The 20,842-nt window shown below is 43.9% G+C and overlaps 1 protein-coding gene across 3 annotated transcripts in view; it reads left to right on the forward strand.

Annotated features, from left to right (window-relative positions):
* rnft1 (ring finger protein, transmembrane 1) overlaps positions 1-7,911 on the forward strand; it is a 28,792-nt gene extending 20,881 nt beyond the window's left edge. For all 3 annotated transcript variants that reach the window (XM_085964705.1, XM_085964706.1, XM_085964707.1), the window contains exons 7-9: positions 1,889-1,954; positions 3,864-3,965; positions 4,059-7,911. In XM_085964705.1, coding sequence (XP_085820831.1) covers positions 1,889-1,954; positions 3,864-3,965; positions 4,059-4,193 — 303 coding nt within the window. In that variant the 3' untranslated portion in view covers positions 4,194-7,911. The remainder of the gene's footprint in view (positions 1-1,888; positions 1,955-3,863; positions 3,966-4,058) is intronic.
* The last annotated feature ends 12,931 nt before the right edge of the window (positions 7,912-20,842 follow it).

The following is a 20,842-nucleotide window of genomic DNA, read 5'->3' on the forward strand; positions in this document are numbered from 1 at the left end:
AGACTGTGTCCATTGAGACCACTGTGTCAGCCAATGAGTTGCACGATCAGCCAATGATGGGGCGGGACCTAAGGCAGGACTTGCAGCAAACCCTCTATTTTACAGCAAAGACTATTTGCACAGCAAATGGACACTATTTAGACAGTGAACTACAGCAAACAGTCTACAGAATCTATTTAAAAAGAATCTCTAAGAAACTGCAGCAAACCAAATTCATGACCGAAACTGCAGCAATGCCTCCCGATAAAAGCAGGGTACTTTCTCCAGAAAGATGCAGTGAGTGGAGGATAGTTACATAATACAAATGATGTGCGTAAAATCAATCCCATTCACTTACAGCAGTGCGGTCTCCAGGTACGATTGACGGGGGAAATTAACCAATCATCTCCATTCTGGCCGGGAATAGTGGTGTCACTATATGCAGCCGTATGTGTCCAGAGTTCCCTATTTCATTCAGGGCTTGGTGCTTTCATTCCATGAAAGAGATGTAATTGAGGAGTGTGCCAATATAGAAGTTTACACCACAGGAGGATGCCATTCGGCCCACCGTGTCTGTGCCTGATAACTTCTCATCTCAGGCTCTCTCCACCCAACCAAAGAAAATAGTTTTTTTTTAAATCTATTTACTTTATCAAAACCTTTTTTGTAATTTTAAAAAACCTCCACCAAAGCTCCTCAACCTTCTCTACTCCAGTGGAAATCGTCCCAGTATCTCAAGTCTCTATACATCGTTATAGTTTTCCATCCCTGGCATTATCCTGGTGAGTCTATGTATTGTGGTTATATACTTGCCAGCGGCTGGTTAAAGCAGGCAACAACATTGAATCAAATTCTAACCAGATACTGGGATGACTTCCACTGGAGTAGCTAAGATTGAGGAGATTCACTGGGGATTTTTTTTTAATTTACTAAAGATTTTGATAAAGTAAATTAGATTTAAAAAAAAACTATTTTCTTTGGTTGGGAGCCTCAGAGATGAGGGGTCATCAGGCACAGACATGATGGGCCGAATGGTATCCTCCTGTGCTGTAAACTTTTATATTGGCACACTCCTCAATTCCCTCTGGTGCTTTTGGGAGGGGGGTGGGGGAGAGAAAGAAATAATAAACGTCAGCATTATAATGTTTCAGTTAGTGCTGACAGAGAAGGGCTAAAGGCACTTTGTTCCTGTGAAACTGTTGAGTGTCGATTCGGTGACTCAGCAGTGTAGCAATTAAGATGGTGCACTGACAGTTCTGCTGACAGAAATGCAGTGTATTTGATTCGTTCTCCATGCCGAGGAGTTCACAGTAGCTAACTGGAGGGTAGGAAACACTTGACAAATTTGTCTCGTGGCAGCTGTGCTATCTACCTAATTTTCATCAAGCTGGGCTGACATCAAGCTGGGCTGACATCAGAAGACAGTGACTGAATCTATGACTGATTGGACCAGCCCCCACCCCACCACCACCCTATTGCAGGGGAACCTCCTGAAATATACTACAGTAAACTCTCGTTTAAACAGCACCTAAATATCCGGAATTCTCTATTAACCGGCAAAATTCATACTCCGAAAACACCTCAATAACTGGAAATGTTGCCGAGTCCGAGCCTCCCGCGGTGGCTGAGTTAGTCAGTGTGGGTAGTTCTCCAAACTGCCACTACTCGGCTTCTTGGCACTGTCAGAAGTCCGAACACCTCAATAACAGGAGACTGACTCTGTTAAAAATAGCCTCAGTAGATAACCCTCTCCGTCATCCGGAATTTTTAATCAACTGGCACCATCCCGGTCCCGTCGGTGCCGGATACCAGAGAGTTTCCTGTAATGTGAATTGGGATGGTGGGGGGCGGGGGAGAGAAATAACATTTTCACAGTAATTGTTTCTGACCCCTTGTTTTTGATCCTCAGCTCCTTGGTGTTTATGGTCGGTGGAGCAGTTTCAGGAGAGCTCTGCAGAATTTGTACCACAAACCGGTGAGGAAGTACAATATTACGTTCTGGTAAAACTAAACGTCTTCCCCGCCACCCCCCCCCCCCCCCCCCATCCCCTCCAAATGGTCATTTTTTTCAGATAGTGACTGTGGATGCAAATAAAATGTTCAGCTGCTGCCATCTCTTGGGCACTTTGGGACACTGCAGCTAGTAGTCACCCATTATTATTTGAATATACAGAAATCAAAGCAGAATGGAAACTCGCCCCCCCCCCCCCCCCGCATATTTGCCTCCTTTAATGGCCCTTAAGCAGTTTGCGTCATTGCACACTCCCCTGCTTTATCTGGCAAACCACAAAACAGAACTTCCAACAGAATTTTCAAATTTCTCCTCGACCTCTAAAGATAACTAGGTTACTCACCCCACCCGATTAGACTCAAAAACCCATAGTATTCTGGAAACCATTCACAAAATGTATGCGGTTGAGCTGATCCATTGTGGAGCGGGGAGGCGTGTGCCTCCATTATGATGTCCAACTGTTGAGCAATTCAGGGTTTTTGTTTCCATTACCCTACCTGGAAGTCCATGTCACACAGTGATCACTCTGTTTGAAGAGGAACTTGTGTCTAACACTTGTATGAACCTGTGCCCACCAGTGCTCCCTCTAATTTTCTTTTGGGTGCGTGGCCCCTTTAATGGGCTGCGCGGACCATTTAGATTTCCGCACAGGCGCGATTGATGTATTCCATTTTAAAAACCGGCACGTGGCTTGTGCGCGACCTCCAGACCACTGTGCGGCTACACAGCTTTACTGGAACATTGGTGCCCACCTGTTTAAGGTTCAACTGCAATTTTTTTTGGGGGGGGGGGTGGTGTGGGGTGGAGATTTTGAAGAACATCGCAACATCAATGTAACTTTCAAAGGGCAATTGGACATGTACTTGAAGAGGACCAATTTGCAGGGTTATGGGAATAAAGCTGGGCAGTAGGACCAAGAGCCAGCGCAGGCTTCCTTCAGTGCTGTAGGATTTTATCCGATGCAGGGGCATGAATTTCAAAGAGATTTATGAAAGCAAGTCCCTCTAATGTATTGGTCCTATTTCTGGGCTCTGGGGGCTGTCCGCACTTTTACGTGATTACAAGCCAGCAGACATGTTTTTGAGAAGTTCGCTGGGGAACTAAATGTCCAATGAGGACTGAGCAAAATGTGTTTTATTTAAAAAAAAAAAAAAAAAAAAAAAAATTCTGTAGTTTGACTGTACATTTTGCAGTTTAAATTTGACTGCTTTGTATAATTTAACTGTAAATAAACCCAATTGGATATTTAGCTTGTCTAGCAGTTGGACTGCTTGTAATATTCAGTTTACTAGAAGTTGATTCAGTGTACTTGGAAAAGTGAATCATGACGATTGGTATCTATGTTGACCTATAGCATATTTTTTCCCAACCTTTGTTCAAGGGAAGTTTGGTATAGTTCTATAATGTTTCTTAATCTTTAATTTCCCTGGGTGACACACAGTTACTCAGTCCAGTCTTTTTTTTAAAAACGTACTAGAAAATTGCTTGTGGTCAATTGGAGTTTTTTTTTAATGTGCTCTACTGTGTCACCTACTGGCGAGAACATGCAATTACATCGTTACAGGCAACTGTTTACATACAGGATTTCCATTCTAAATGTTTACCTAGAAGGTTTCAATGTTAACATTTGATATAAAAATTGATGACAGGAAGAGTGGGCGTATACGCGCATCGATTTGGAGGTCCCGCGCAGGCCGCTCATCAGCTGTTGCCGCTGGAAAAGAGACTGCGCATTCGTGGCTGTGCAGCAAATTTAAAGAGACCGCGCATGGAAAAAAAATTAGAGGGAACATTGATTTTTTTTTAGATTTTTACAATATGGAGATACTCAACTAATAAAACCATTAACCAAAATCACACTCTTCTGTTGAAGCACTATGGGATTGCAGCCAGCAAGCACCAGTGCAGTGATGCAGGAGATATTTGTCCCATCTGCCAGACAGAATTCAGAGAACCTATCCTCCTCATCTGTCAGGTAAATGTCTTAACGAGAGAAAATAAAATAAAATTGAGAGATGCGTTACCTTGAGCTCTTCTGAATTCCTTTCTTTTCCTTTCTGTCCTGCAGCATATATTCTGCGAGGAGTGCATCTCGCTCTGGTTCAATCGAGAAAAGACTTGCCCCCTGTGTCGGACTGTCATCTTGGACTATATTCAGGCTTGGCGAGACGGAGCAACCTCCACCCATCTACAGATTTATTAACCAGCTGACGGAGTCCCTCTGATGGCCAACATCATTGGAATAGGACAGTATGTGCAACCAAGATTTGCTAATATTTAGTACAGAGGAAGGAGAGCTTTTTAAAAAAAAAAAACTTTTCGTAATAAAAACCATTTCAAGATAAATGCTTTATTTTGTTAATGGACATCATTTGACTTAAATCAGAATATTTTGATTTATGATTGTTGAAACTTGTATATTAAATGTACTCATTTATTACAGTTTGTATTACACCTTCTCCCCCCACCCCTTTCCAATTCCAAGTTGGAAATAGTGTTTAAATCTCAAAAATATTAATTGAATTTTGGCTACAGGTGTTCTCTGTAGATTCCAAAGAATCAGGTGTGGGTTTGGATTTTTTTTAAATTTTTTTTTTTTTTTAAGTATTACTGAAATTAGTGGGAAGTTGCTGAGAACCACACTCCGTCTATCCCAGATAATTACTAAACATTTTCACATAATAGTTCATTCAGTGCCCCAAATATTTCTGCTGTTTTTTCTCCTGAAGAATTCCTAATTAATTAAGGAAGTCTTGTTGGAAATTCCAGGCCACCAGATTGGCAGTGCTGTGCAACTGGTGTTAAAAAATCTGCTGATGCAACATCACAGATGGCATAACCCTTACCAAGTCACAAAGACCTGGAGATGTTTATTTTCTTAGCACAAAAGAGTTTATTTTGGAGATTAAACTTTCATTCCAATGGCCTGCCATCCAGGACTATTGGACGTGAATATAATGAACTTATGCTTAAGAAAACAAATCCTCTTCAACTACTTTTGTGCAAACAGTGTGATGGTGCAATTATATAAGAAAGTGTTGGACAGGTCAGAGTTCAGTGACCCAAGTTATAAAATGTTGAAAACCAATCTGTGATAATTAAAGAAAGGGCCTAATTGCAACAGGGTGAAAAGAGCGAAAGGAGACATTTGCTAGGAGTTCAAACTCTTGCAAGTAAACCCGAGTAATGGAATTCATATACAGTACTGTAGAAAGGCAGATGTGTCAGTTGTGTGCAGAAACTATTACATTTGGAGGGATAGATATGAGTGTGAATGGGTTCATAAAATCATAGAAATGACAGCACAGGAGTAGGCCATTCAGCCCATCACAGTTGTGCCAGGTTTATGTTACACTCAGGTTAGAGTTGCAATGCTGGACATCAATAACTGGGTAAACCTGAGAACAACCCACCCCCCCCCCCCCTCTTTTCCCACCAAAAAAACCACACTTCTACCTCTTGGTAACATCAACCAATTCAACAGGGAGGGAAATGGGCTGAGGGCATAGAAAGAAAATGGCAGAGTCTAAATCAAATGAGTTTAGTTATGAAAGTTAACATTGAAACCACAAGACTTGCCTTCAAATCTATTCACAGAACCTTTTTAATTCAGTCGAATTATGATGGACATCGTTGGAAGAAACAGTTTCACTTTGTATTAATTGAGAACCTGAAATGTATATTTTTAAAGTGTGTTCAAAACAAATTAACAGTACTGATAGTTGATTTCTGCAATAATGGAGGGAAATGCCAAGGTTTCTGCAATTAACCACTATCCAGTCATCTCCCAAGAGCACCTGTGGATCTGGGTGAAGATAATCACTTTTCTCCAATAATGCTTGATATTTACCAAGGCTGGCTCCTCCCCTCCCTATTCTGACTGGGTAGATCCTCCTGAACTCGAGTGCAGGTATGCTGCCACTTTTGTCTCACTAGAGGTTTTGGCTTCATAGCAATGCACAAATAGGACGGTATAATTCTGGATTAAGGTCCCTTTCTGCCTCCATCACCCAGCAGTCCGAGACCAGGTGCCGCTCCAGTGGGCCGTCTGGCTGGGCATGAAGAAGTGCTCAGGTGGTCAAATTAGCAGTATTGCTCCCTGTCTGAAACCAGCATCACTGCAGTGCAAGAGGAAACATAGAACCATAGAAGATAGGAGCAGGAGTAGGCCATTCGGCCCTTTGAGCCTGTTCCACCATTTAATGAGATCATGGCTGATCATCCAAATTCAGTACCCTGTCCCTACTTTCTCCCCATATCCCTTGATCCCTTTAGCCTTAAGAAATATATCTGACTCCTTCTTGAATATATTTAATAAGTTGGCCTCAACTGCCTTCTGTGGTAGAGAATTCCACAGGTTCACCACTCTCTGGGTGAAGAAATTCCTCCTCATCTCTGTCCTAAATGGCTTACCCCTTATCTTTAGACTGTGACCCTGGTTCTGGACTCCCCCACCATCGAGAACATCCTTCCTGCATCTAGTCTGTCTAGTCCTGTTAGAATTTTATAAGTTTTAATGAGATCCCCTCTCATTCTTCTAAACTCTAACGAATATAAGCCTAATCGACCCAATCTCTCTTCATACGTCATTCCTGCCATCCCAGGTATCAGTCTGGTGAATCTTCGCTGCACTCCCTCCATAGCAAGAACATCCTTCCTCAGTAACGTGGGGGCTGGACTCACTGGATGATTATTTTGTTCCTGCCCCTTACTTCAAATCCTGTGCCTCAGGGAATCACATTTCTTCAGTGTTGGGGAAAGGGTGGGAACAAAATCCATGCAGTGTAAAGTTCTAAAACACCACACTGCCTTATCAGAGATGTTATTCTATACTGAGACAGGAGTTTACATAGTCACATGTAGTTTCACACATTCTTTTGTTTTTATTAATCAATAATTTATCAATTCTACAAGAGTTTTGCTTTAAGTACTTAAGATAATGCTTTATTAAAAAAAGAAAACGCACCCCTTCCCCAACCACCGCATCATAATTCCTGGGCCACTTATACCACAGGGATGTGATCTTTCTCCAAGGACTCCTCACTCTTGGTGTGCCACAAAGAGAATGAGTGTAGTGTAGTGACAATTCACCCTCTGATTATTTTCTTCCCATCCACACAGCATCACTCCTCAGAGTACGGAGGCAGTGGCATGGAGGGGAGAGTAGTAGAACGCAACCTGCCTCTCACTAACGCAGTATCACCACCTGCCTAGATTTTAAAAAAACCCAAGGGGTTGGATAAAGAAAATGTGGAGTCATTAATAAAATCTTATGATGCCATATGTTGCCACTTCTGTTTCACTGTAGTGAGGTGCGATCCCCTCCCCTCACACTCCGGAAGCCCACTACCTCTGGTGGATATCCTTTACAAGCTTGAGTAGAGATTTTTTAAAAATGTTTCAAGAAAGTATTCGCTCCCACCTGCGCGTTAAAAACACTCAATGTCCTAATTGAGGTGGATCCTTTGAGTGCGTGCAAGCAAACAGGCACAGGGCTCCATTCCAGCCAGACAGAGTAAAGCGGGGGCTGCTGGCTGTGAACGGATTCTGTAGCTGCCAAGTCTCACCAGCACAGTATAAGTGTAGCCCTAACAGGTTGTGGATCCAAAACAGGAATCCTGTCTGGATTTTATTAGATCTGCTCATGGTGGGGGGGTGGGGGGGTTGGGGTTCAATTTAAATGAAATTACCAACCAAAAAATAAGTGTTTTAATCGACTTTCGATGAGTAAGCATTCTCAGATTCTTCTTTCAGGTTTGCTTTGCATTAAGTAATTTCTTTTAATGGTTGTGGTTTTTAAATTTGGTTTATCTTGCTTGGTAGAATATGTGGTGTAAGGGAAATGTGAAATGAATATTTCTCTTCCCCAAGTCTTATTTAGATTTTAAGAATGATAAATAAAGTGATTTATCTGACACTGACTTGCTGTTTACTTCTGATTGTCTTCAGTCAGCATTCTTTATTTACTCAGCCAGTTAAAAACTACCTAAATGTACAAAAAAAACACTTGCTCATGGAGCCGTTAACCCTTTTATTGACTAATTGAAATCATGAAGCTATTTGTTTAGCAGAAACCAGGGGAAGTTTAGGGGGAAATGCTGCAAATTAACGTGATCATGGTACCAGGCCAGTGAGAGGAAGCCAATACATTTTAAGGGAATTTCCCTCCAACTGACCCTCTCCAAGCTTGTCTGATGACAATTTTCCTAAACAGATTGGCAATGAATATACAGCTTTAAGCTGCGATTATTTTTCGTAACCTATTTAAAATAAACTCAACACATTTATCACTAAGGATTCCAATAATCTGCAGGGAATCCGCTTTTAAGGGACTATCTGTTGAACCAATCTCCTTAGTTGTTCACAGGTTCACTGTAGCTTTAAGATGAGAAATCCCCAAACCATTCAGCAGAATTTAATCCAGCCCTTGTCACCACATACTGAAGATTAGATGTTCTCTTACAGAACTCTGGTTAGATTGGTGCATTTCAAATCTGATTTGTACAACCCACCCCTTTTTCGTAACCTTCAAACCTACTTCCAAAGATCTTTTAGTGCAAATGTCATGAGTTTGATTTTTTAAAATATAAATTCAGTAGGTTCTACTATTTAGCACGAGGGTAATCAAACTGTGGACCACAGCCCCTGAAGCTTTAGTAAAACAGTTCCTATTTCTGCCTGTATCTCTTATTTTGTGTTTGAATGTAGAACTGAGAGACTTCTGCCCTGAGCACTGAATTATTATACCAATCTCCCACGTGTAAATTAGCAGGCCAGGAGTGCTTTTTATGAATTTAATGGAAGAAAACTCCCTGTAATTATCACTATTCTTTGTATGGGGCCTTTGGACCACAGCATGAACATATTGAAGTAGTTACACCAGTTGGTAGTGCAGAATTTCAGAAGCAGTTGCTTGCCTCTCTGGAACCCAATAGTGGTAGGCGTGGAGTATTGGATAAATGGTCATTGTCACGCACAAGATTCTGAGGGGGCTTTACAGGGTAGATCCTGAGAGGCTGTTTCCCCTAGCTGGAGAGTCTAGAGCTAGGGGGCATAGACTCAGGATAAGGGGTCAGCCATTTAAGACTGAGATGAGGAGGAATTTCTTCACTGAGGATTGTGTATCTCTGGAATTCTCTACCCCAAAGGGCTGTGGATGTTGAGTTAGAGTATAGTCGAGGCTGAGATATAGATTTGGGGAATCAAGGGATATGGGGATCAGGCGGGAAAGTGGAGTTGAGGTCAAACAAAGATCAGCCTTGATCTTCCTGTGCCTAATATCGTGTATCTAGTTGCCAAGGTATACCTTCCAGCAGCTGTCCTCCCAAGTCCAAGAGCTTCTTCATCTGCTAGACAGTGAACATCTACTTTCAGCATAGCGAAAGGACAGCTTGTATCATGCCAGCCCCCTTAGTGTTCCAAATATCCAAGTCCCGTACCACTCATCAGTCTTACTCATCACCTATTGCTTAATCCAGGTCTTCCTGCAAAGGGCTTTACCGAGGTGTGCCCACCATAGCGATATCCTCCTCCAGCATAATCAGTGCAAGCCAGAGCTCACTTTCTCTCTCAGCTGCTTCCCCATTTTCCCACTAATCTACCTTGGGCCTGGATCTTGCACATGGGAGAGTGTGTGCAGCCTCCATTGTACATTTAGCAGTTTTAAATCAGGAAGAACCATTTGGTCACATCTTATCCACATGCATAGCCTCCACTGGGCTTGTGTTGACATTAACAAATTATAAGACAACAAGTATTTATAGAGCACCTTTAATATAATAAAACGCCCCAAAAGATCAAATTTGACACTAAGCCATATAAGGAGAAATTAGGGCAGATGACCAAAAGCTTGGTCAAAGGGGTAGGTTTTAGGGAGCGTCTTAAAGGAGGAAAGAGAGGTGGAGAGATTTAGGCAGGGAATTCCAGAGCTTAGGGCCTAGGCATCAGAAGGCATAGCCACCAATGGTTGAGCGATTATAATCAGGGATGCTCAAGAGGGCAGAATTAGGGGAGCGCAGATATCTTGGAGTTGTGGGGCTGGAGGAGATTACAGAGATAGGGAGGGGTGAGGCCATTCAGGGATTTGAAAACAAGGATGAAAATTTTGAAATCTAGGCATTGCTTAACCGGGAGTCAATGTAGGTCAGCGAGCACAGGGGTGATTGGTGAATGGGACTTGGTGCAAGTTAGGACACGGGCAGCCAAGTTTTAGACGACAAGTTTACGTAGGGTAGAACGTGGAAGGCCAGCCAGGAGTTTTATTTGTTTTTTTATTCGCTTATAGGATCTGGGCGTCGCTGGCAAGGCCAGCATTTATTGCCCATCCCTAGTTGCCCTTGAGAAGGTGGTGGTGGTGAGCCGCCGCCTTGAACCGCTGCAGTTCTTGTGAAGGTGCTCCCACAGTGCTGTTAGGGAGGGAGTTCCAGGATTTTGACAATGAAGGATTGGCGATATACTTCTAAATCAGGATGGTGTGTAATTTGGAGGTGGTGGTGTTCCCATGCGCCTCCTGCCCTTGTCCTTCTAGGTGGAAGAGGTCAGGGGTTTGGGAGGTGCTGCAGTGCATCTTGTAGATGGTACACACTGCAGCCATGGTAGGCCGGTGTTGAAGGGTGTGAATGTTTAAGGTGGTGGATGGGGTGCCAACCAAGTGGGCTGTTTTGTTCTGGATGGTGTCGAGCTTCTCCAGAACCAGGGGTCACAGTCTAAGGATAAGGGGTAAGCCATTTAGGACAGAAATGAGGATGAATTTCTTCACCCAGAGAGTGGTGAACCTGTGGAATTCTCTATCACGGAAGGCAGTAGAGGCCAATTCATTAAATATATTCAAGAAGGAGTTGGATATATTTCTTAAGGCTAAAGGGATCAATGGGTATGGGGAGAAAGCAGGGACAGGGTACTGAATTTAGATGATCAGGCATGATCGCATTGAATGGCGGAGCAGGCTCGAGGGGCTGAATGGCCTACTCCTGCTCCTATCTTCTATGTTTCTGTGAGTGTTGTTGCAGCTGCACTCATCCAGGCAAGTGGACAGTATTCCATCACACTCTTTACTTGTGCCTTGTAGATGGTGGAAAGACTTTGGGGAGTCAGGAGGTGAGACACTCGCCACAGAATACCTAGCCTCTGACCTGCTCTTGTTGCCACAGTGTGTGTGTGGCTGGTCCAGTTAAGTTTCTAGTTAATGGTGACCCCTCCCCCCCGGATGTTGATAGTGGGGGATTCGGCGATAGTAATGCCATTGAATGTCAAGGGGAGGTGGTTAGACTCTCGTTTGTTGGAGATAGTCATTGCCTGGCACTTGTGGCGCAAATGTTACCTGCCACTTATCAGCCCAAGCCTGAACGTCATCCAGGTCTTGTTGCATGCGGGCATGGACTGCTTCATTATCTGAGGAATTGTGAATGGCGCTGAACACTGCAGTCATCAGCGAACATTCCCATTTCTGACCTTATGTTGGAGGGAAGATCATTGATGAAGCAGCTGAAGATGGTTGGGCCTAGGACACTGCCCTGAGGAACTCCTGCAGCGATGTCCTGGTGCTGTGATAATTGACCTACAACCATCTTCCTTTGTGCTAGGTATGACTCCAGCCAGTGGAGAGTTTTCCCCCCCGATTCCCACTGACTTCAGTTTTACTAGGGCTCTTTGATGGCACACTTGGTCAAATGCTGCCTTGATGTCAAAGGCAGTCACTCTCTCCTCACTTCTGGAATTCAGCTCCTTTGTCCATGTTTGGACCAAGGCTGTAATGAGGTCGGGAGCAGAGTGGTCTTGGTGGAATCCAAACTGGGCATCAGCGAGCAAGTTATTGGTGAGCAATTGCTGCTTGATAGCACTGTCGGTGACACCTTCCATCACTTTGCTGATGATTGAGAGTAGACTGATGAGGCGGTAATTGGCCAGGTTGGATTTGTCCTGCTTTTTGTGGACAGGACATACCTGGGCAGTTTTCCACATTATCGGATAGATGCCAGTGTTGTAGCGGGAGGGTGTGGAGTAGTAAAGTCTAGACAGACCAAACCACCCTTTGCCCCATCTCACCCCAATCCCAGAGGACTGTCCAGGCTCAAATTAAGATCCATCAACAAAGCAAATTGATTGCTAAACTATATAACCAACCCAGTAGAGTACAATCAGAGATGTCATTCTTGAACACTACTGTGCATTGGTCAGACCACATCTAGAGTATTCTCCAGTTTCAATCAAGACACAAGGGAGACATTTAAGCCCCGGAGGCAGTACATTCTTACCTCAGAGCACTTGATGTAGGAGAAAAGACTTAGAGAAACCAGAGCTATTCAGCCTCAAAAGGAAGTGACTACTGGGTTTTTTTCTTGTACGTCTCTGAAGAGATAAATCCAGAACATGACTTCAAATCAAACAGTAGCAGTAAGGCAAGTTCAATAGTAATCATGATTTCTGATTGTTCTATTTTTGGTTGAAAGTGGCTCCGTTTATACCATAATAGTTCACAAATATTTAATTCCAAAACTCAAGACTTGCATTTATATAGTGCCTTTCACAACCACCAGATGTCCCAAAGCGCTTTACAGCCAATGAAGTACTTTTTGAAGTGTATTCACTGTTGTAATGTAAGAAACATTACAGCCAATTTGCACACAGCAAGCTCCCACAGACAGCAATGTGATAATGGCCAGATAATCTGTTTCAGGGATGTTGATTGAGGGATAAATACTAGCCAGAACACCGGGGCGAACTCCCCTGCTCTTCTTCAAAATAGCACTATAGGACCTTTTACATCCACCAGAGAGGGTGGACAGGCCCTCGGTCTAACATCTAATCCGAAAGACAGCATATCCGACAATGAATCACTCCTCCCTCAGTATTGCACTGGAGTGTCAGCCTAGATTTTAGTGCTCAAGTCTCCAGAGGGGGACTTGAACCCATAACCTTCTGACTTAGAGGCAAGGGTGCTACCAACTGAGCCACAGTTTCTAACAATTGTACTAAAGTCCATAAGTTAATAATGTAAGCCCTCCAGGCTGCTGTAATAGAGGAAATGCAGGTTCTTTCTGAATGGAGAAGCAGAGATGGACGTTCCTCCTCCAGTCTTATCTGGTGTCACAGTTGGGGGTCACTGTACATGGACTCACTCATTGGCACTCCAATTTATTGTCCCTTGCACAGCTCTCATTTTCATCTCATCCCTGCTATGGAAGTCTCAAGTTTCTAAAGTATATACTAAGTTGAATTTCATTTGCTCAGTCACTCTGTCTCTGATGATAGATTCCAGTAACTTCCCCACAACTGACAGATGTGTAGGACTCAACAGAATTAGAATAAGGCTATTTTCTGGGAGCTAACAAGTTACGTGACTGCCATAATCCTTCGGCATCATCATAACAAAGATGGTTTCCAAGGTGCCCTACTTGGTGTTGACTTTAGATGGCAAGGTCTTTTCCCTAGACAACACACTTACTGTAGCTGTATACTATGAGGCAATGTCAGCTACTGACACACTGATCATCTGTAGCAATGCGTCAGCTCTGCCAGGGTTCAAGTTTGAAGCCAAAATGATTTAAGCCAGTAATACATGGCTTTCAATTCATTACCATCAGGTTGCTGACCATCCAGAAAATTCTGATTTAAGAACATAATAGGAGCAGGAGTAGGCCATTCAGCCCCTCAAGCCTGCTCCACCATTCAATAAGATCATGGCTGATCTTCTACCTCAACTCCACTTTCCTGCCCTATCCCCATATCCCTTGATTCCCTGAATATCCAAAAATCTATCGACCTCTGCCTTGAATATACTCAACGACTGAGCCTCCACAGCCCTCTGGGGTAGAGAATTCCAAAGATTCACCATCCTCTGAGTGAACAAATTTCTCCTCATCTCAGTCCTAAATGGCCGACCCCTTATTCTGAGACTGTGACCCCTGGTTCTAGACTCCCCAGCCAGGGGAAACATCCTCCCTGCATCTACCCTGTCCAGCCCTGTAAGAATTTTGTATGTTTCAATGAGATCACCTCTCATTCTTCTAAACTCTAGAAAATATAGGCCTAGTCTACGCCATCTCTCTTCATAGAACAATCCCCCTCTCCCCATCCCAGGAATCAGTCTGGTGAACCTTCGTTACACTCCCTCTATGGCAAGTACATCCTTCCTTAGGTAAGGAGACCAAAACTGTACATAACCAAGACCTTGCATACAACATAGAATAATCATGTTAGCCATTTGTAGCGCCAAATAATCAATGCAAAGGTACCATCAAACCCCAAGTTGGCACCATTATTTATTTCCTACATTACAACAGTGACTCCACCTCAAAAGTACTTCATTGGCTATAAAGCGCTTTGAGACGTCCAGTGGTCATGAAAGGCGCTATATAAATGCAAGTCTTTCTTTTCTTTTATTGCATTTAGACCATAGTTCCAATCACTGGTTAAATTGCTGCCCTTTCATCGCCAGCCCACTTGCGACTGGGTACTCTTGCTCCCATGAGGGACTCAGTTTCATCATCCACCAGTTACAGTTTAACCAGGTAACGTTAGTTGCTATAATTCTACTTGTGTTCTCAGTAATATGCAATTCGCATCGAGGACCTTTTACTTTCATGTTGCCCTCTTGCAGTGTTCTCTTTTCCCTCCATGCGGTTTCCTGGAAACGCCGTATACCATTTCTTCACTGGGATGCCATGCAGACAAACTCTTCCCAGGCCTCTACCGGTACCAGTCAGCAGCCAGTTGTCGAATTGTATGTTGGTTAGACCCATGCTCTTATTTCCCCACCACCCCCCCTCCCCAAAATCAGGGATAATGCAGGGATGTCTTACTACAGTTATACCGGGCCTTAGTGAAACCACACCTGGAGTAGTGTGTGCAGTTTTGGTCTCCTTACCTAAGAAAGGATATACTTGCCATGGCAGGACTGTTAAATGAGGAGAGATTGGGCCGACTAGGCCTGTATTCACTAGAGTTTAGAAGAATGAGAGGGGATCTCATTGAAAAATTCTGACAGGGCTAGGAGACTAGATGCAGGGAGGATGTTTCCCCTGGCTGGGGGGTCTAGAACGAGGGGTCAGTCTCAGGATACGGGGGAGGATATTTAGGACTGAGATGAGGAGAAATTTCTTCACTCAGAGGGTGGTGAACCTGTGGAATTCTCTACCACAGAAGGCTGTGGAGGCCAATTCATTAAATATATTGAAGGAGATAGATAGATTTCTAGATGCAAAAGGTGTTAAGGGGTATGGGGAGAGAGTGGGAATATGGTATTGAGATAGAGGATCAGCCATGATCCTATTGAATGGCGAAGCAGGCTCGAAGGGCTGAATGGCCTACTCCTGCTCCTATTTTTCTATGTAAGAAGTCACACAACACCAGGTTATAGTCCAACAGCTTTATTTGAAATCACAAGCTTTCGGAGCGCTGCTCCTTCGTCAGGTGAAGTGGAGAGATGCATAAAGACACAGCTTATATAGTCAGAGAATAATGCCAGATGATTACAGGTAATCTTTCTAACTGCCATTTATCATACCTCGGCAGAGAGATAATCACAGCAATCAAAGGTGTGAATGGTGTCCAAACAGGTTAGTCAGGAAAACATTACATCAAAGAACAATGAGGTGGGGATCACAAGGGGTCAAATGTTGCAGATGCTGGGGTCTGTATGAAAAACAAAAAAGACAAAAAAACATTTTTTTTTTGCTGGAAATCACAGCAGGTCTGGCCGCATCTGTGTAGAGAGAACAAGCCAACGACGACTCGAGTCTGGATGACCCTACATCAGGTGGGGTTACATGTAGCGTGACATGAACCCAAGAGAGCGAAAAATAAAAATGACAGCGGAGAAGGCAATAGAGCAAGGTAGCAGTGGGGGAATTAAAAACCAGAGCGTGTCAGGAAGGGACAGAATGTATAATGATAAGGGTAAAGTAGTAAAAGGGGTAAAAGCAGGAATAAATTGTCAGAAAACATATTTGAAAGTTCTTTATCTGAATGCACGCAGCATTCATAACAAAATTGACGAGTTGACAGTGCAAATAACTACACATGGGTATGATCTGGTGGCTATTACAGAAACATGGCTGCAAGATAATCATGACTGGGAACTAAACATACAAGGCTTTTTGACAATTAGGAAGGTCAGACAGGAAGGAAAGGGAGGTGGGGTTGCTATGTTAATCAAGGATGGAATCACTGCAATAGTCAGAAATGATATTTGGTCAAAGGATCAGGATAGTGAAACAGTTTGGCTGGAGATAAGGAATAATAAGGGGAAAAAAGTCACTAGTGGGCGTAGTCTATAGGTTGCATACTCTGTTGGTCGGAGTATAAATCAGGAAATAGTTGGGGCTTGTAATAAGGGAACAGCTATAATCATGGGGGATTTTAACTTTCATATTGACTGGACTAATCAAGTTGGGCATGGCAGCATTGAGGAAGAGTTCATAGAGTGTATTAGGGACAGGTTCCTTGAGCAGTATGTAACTGAACCAACCAGGGGGCAGGCAATCTTAGATCTGGTCCTGTGTAATGAGACAGGATTAATAAAAAATGTCCTAGTAAAGGATCCCCTTGGAATGAGTGACCATAATATGGTTGAATTCCAAATTCAGTTTGAGGGTGAGAGAGTTGGATCTCAAACCAGCGTACTAAGCTTAAATAAAGGAGACTATGAAGATATGAGAGTAGAATTGACTAAAGTGGACTGGGAAAACAGATTAAAGTGTAAGACGGTACAAGAGCAGTGGTCTACATTCAAGGAGATATTTCACATCTTTCAAGATAAATATATTCCACTGAGAAAAAAGTGGAGTAAAAGAAAAGACAGCCATCCGTGGCTTAGTAAAGTAATAAAGGATAGTATTCGACTGAAAACAAGGGCATATAAAGTAGCCAAATCTAGTGGGAGGATAGAAGATTGGGAAGCATTTAAAAGCCAGCAAACAATAACTAAAAGATTAATTAAGAAAGGGAAGATAGATTATGAAAATAAACTAGCAAAAAATATAAAAACAGATAGCAAGAGTTTCTACAGCTATATAAAAAGAAAAAGGGTGGCTAAAGTGAATGTTGGTCCCTTAGAGGATTAGACCGGGAAACTAGTGGTGGGGAACATGGAGATGGCAAAGACGCTGAACAAATATTTTGTATCAGGCTTTACAGTAGAGGACACTAAAAATATCCCAACACTGGACAAACAGGGGGCAATGCGGGGAGAGGAGCTAAACACGATTAAAATCACTAAGGAGGTGGTACTTGGTAAAATAATGGGACTTAAGGCAGATAAATCCCCCGGACCTGATGGCTTACATCCTAGGGTCTTGAGAGAAGTGGCGGTAGGGATTGTGGATGCATTGGTGATCATTTTCCAGAACTCCCTGGACTCAGGAAAGGTCCCGGCAGATTGGAAAACTGCTAATGTAACACCCTTATTTAAGAAGGGAAGTAGACAAAAAGCTGGAAACTATAGACCAGTTAGCCTAACATCTGTGGTTGGCAAAATGTTGGAGTCCATTATTAAGGAAACAGTAACAGAGCATTTGGATAAACATAATTTAATAGGACAGAGTCAGCATGGTTTTACGAAGAGGAAGTCATGTTTGACAAATTTGCTCGAATTCTTTGAGGATGTAACATACAGGGTGGATAAAGGGGAACCAGTGGATGTAGTGTATTTGGACTTCCAAAAGGCATTTGACAAGGTTCCACACAAAAGATTACTGATCAAGATAAAAAATCACAGGATTGGGGGTAATATACTGGCATGGGTGGAAGATTAGCTATCTAACAGAAAACAAAGAGTTGGGATAAATGGTGCGTTCTCGGGCTGGCAATCAGTAACTAGTGGTGTTCCGCAGGGGTCAGTGCTGGGACCCCAACTCTTTACAATCTATATTAACGATTTGGAGGAAGGGACCGAGTGCAACATAGCCAAGTTTGCCAACGATACAAAGATGGGAGGGAAAGCAGTGAGTGAGGAGGACATAAAAAACCTGCAAAAGGACATAGACAGGCTAAGTGAGTGGGCAGAGATTTGGCAGATGCAATACAATGTTGGAAAGTGTGAGGTTATGCACTTTGGCAGAAAAAAATCAAAGAGCAAGTTATTATCTAAATGGAGAGAAACTGCAAAGTGCTACAGTACAAAGGGATCTGGGGGTCCTGGTGCATGAAACACAAAAAGTTAGTATGCAGGTGCAGCAGGTGATCAGGAAGGCCAATGGAATCTTGGCTTTTATTGCAAGGGGGATGGAGTATAAAAACAGGGAAGTCTTGCTGCAGTTATACAGGGTATTGGCGACGCCACACCTGGAATACTGCGTGCAGTTTTGGTTTCCATATTTAAGAAAAGATATACTTGCTCTCGAGGCGGTTCAGAGAAGGTTCACTCGGTTGATTCCAGAGATGAGGGGGTTGACGTATGAGGAAAGGTTGAGTAGGTTGGGACTCTACTCGTTGGAGTTCAGAAGAATGAGAGGCGATCTTATCAAAACATATAAGATTGTGAGGGGGCTTGATCGGGTGGATGCGGTGAGGATGTTTCCACTGATGGGCGAGATTAGAACTAGGGGGCATAATCTTAGAATAAGGGGCTGCCCTTTCAAAACTGAGATGAAGAGAAACTTCTTCACTCAGGAGGGTAGTAAATCTATGGAATTTGCTACCCCAGAGAGCTGTGGAAGCTGTAACATTAAATAAATTTAAAATGGAGATAGACATTTTCCTAGCAGATAAGGGAATTAGGGGTTACGGGGAGAGGGCAGGGAAGTGGACGTGAGTCTAGATTCAGATCAGCCATGATCCTATTGAATGGCGGAGCAGGCCCGAGGGGCCGTATGGCCTACTCCTGCTCCTATTTCTTATCCCGGTTGAGGCCGTCCTCATGAGTGCGGAACTTGGCTATCAGTTTCTGCTCTACGATTTTGCATTGTCGTGCCCCTCGAAGGCCGCCTTGGAGAATGCTTACCCGAAGATCAGAGGCTGAATGTCCTTGACTGCTGAAGTGTTCCCCGGCTGGGAGGGAACACTCCTGCCTGGTGATTGTTGCGCGGTGTCCGTTCATCCGTTGTCGCAGTGTCTGCATGGTCTCGCCGATGTACCATGCTCCAGGGCATCCTTTCCTGCAACGTATGAGGTAGGCAACGTTGGCCGAGTCACGAGTATGTACCATGTACCTGGTGGGTCATACTCACGGCGAAGAATCACTGAAAAGACTACACTATAACATCAACAAGTTCCATCCCACCATCAAACTCACCATGGACTACTCCTCAGAATCGGTTTCATTCTTGGACACACGAATCTCCATCAAAGACGAACACCTCAGCACTTCACTCTACCGCAAGCCCATGGACAACCTCAGGATGCTCCACTTCTCCAGCTTCCACCCTAACCACGTTAAAGAAGCCATCCCCTATGGACAAGCCCTGCGAATACACAGGATCTGCTCAGACGAGGAGGAACACGATGGGACACCTACAGACACTGAAAGACGCCCTCGTAAGAACGGGATATGACGCTCGACTCGTCGATCGACAGTTCCGAGATGCCCTCGTAAGAACGGGATATGACGCTCGACTCGTCGATCGACAGTTCCGACGGGCCACAGCAAAAAATCGCATAGACCTCCTCAGAAGACAAACACGGGACACAACCAACAGAGTACCCTTCGTCGTCCAGTACTTCCCCAGAGCGGAGAAACTACGCCATGTTCTTCGCAGCCTTCAACATGTCATCGATGACGACGAACACCTCGCCAAGGCCATCCCCACGCCTCCACTACTCGCCTTCAAACAGCCGCCTAACCTCAAACAGACCATCGTTCGCAGCAAATTACCCAGCTTTCAGGAGAACAGCGACCACGACACCACACAACCCTGCCACGGCAACCTCTGCAAGACATGCCAGATCATCAACACAGATACCATCATCACACGTGAGGACACCACCTACCAGGTACATGGTACATACTCATGTGACTCGGCCAACGTCGTCTACCTCATACGTTGCAGGAAAGGATGCCCCGGAGCATGGTACATTGGCGAGACCATGCAGACACTGCGACAACAGATGAACGGACACCGCGCAACAATCGCCAGGCAGGAGTGTTCCCTCCCAGTCGGGGAACACTTCAGCAGTCAAGGACATTCAGCCTCTGATCTTCGGGTAAGCATTCTCCAAGGCGGCCTTCGAGACACACGACAACGCAAAATCGTTGAGCAGAAACTGATAGCCAATTTCCGCACTCATGAGGACGGCCTCAACCGGGATCTTGGGTTCATGTCACGCTACATGTAACCCCACCTGACGTAGGGTCATCCAGACTCGAGTCGTCGTTGGCTTGTTCTCTCTACACAGATGCGGCCAGACCTGCTGTGATTTCCAGCAAAAAAAGTTTTTTTTGTCTGTTTTTTGTTTTTCATACAGACCCCAGCATCTGCAACATTTGACCCCTTGTGACCCGACCTCATTGTTCTTTGATGTAATGTTTTCCTGACTAACCTGTTTGGACACCATTCACACCTTTGATTGCTGTGATTATCTCTCTGCTGAGGTGTGATAAATGGCAGTTAGAAAGATTACCTGTAATCATTTGGCATTATTCTCTGACTATATAAGCTGTGTCTTTATGCATCTCTCCACTTCACCTGACGAAGGAGCAGCGCTCTGAAAGCTTGTGATTTCAAATAAAACTGTTGGACTATAACCTGGTGTTGTGTGACTTCTTACATTTGTCCACCCCAGTCCAACACCGGCATCTCCACACCATGGCTATTTTTCTATGTTTCTAATCTCTCCATGGTGTCACCATCAGGTTATCCTGTTGAATCATAGCATGCACACGTCACTTTTGTCTGGTACCTCCCCACAGTAACAGAT

The sequence above is a fragment of the Somniosus microcephalus genome, chromosome 22 (genome assembly GCF_052327205.1).
Source record: "Somniosus microcephalus isolate GS21.2 chromosome 22, FLI_Smic_1.0, whole genome shotgun sequence".
NCBI classification, from domain to species: domain Eukaryota; kingdom Metazoa; phylum Chordata; class Chondrichthyes; order Squaliformes; family Somniosidae; genus Somniosus; species Somniosus microcephalus.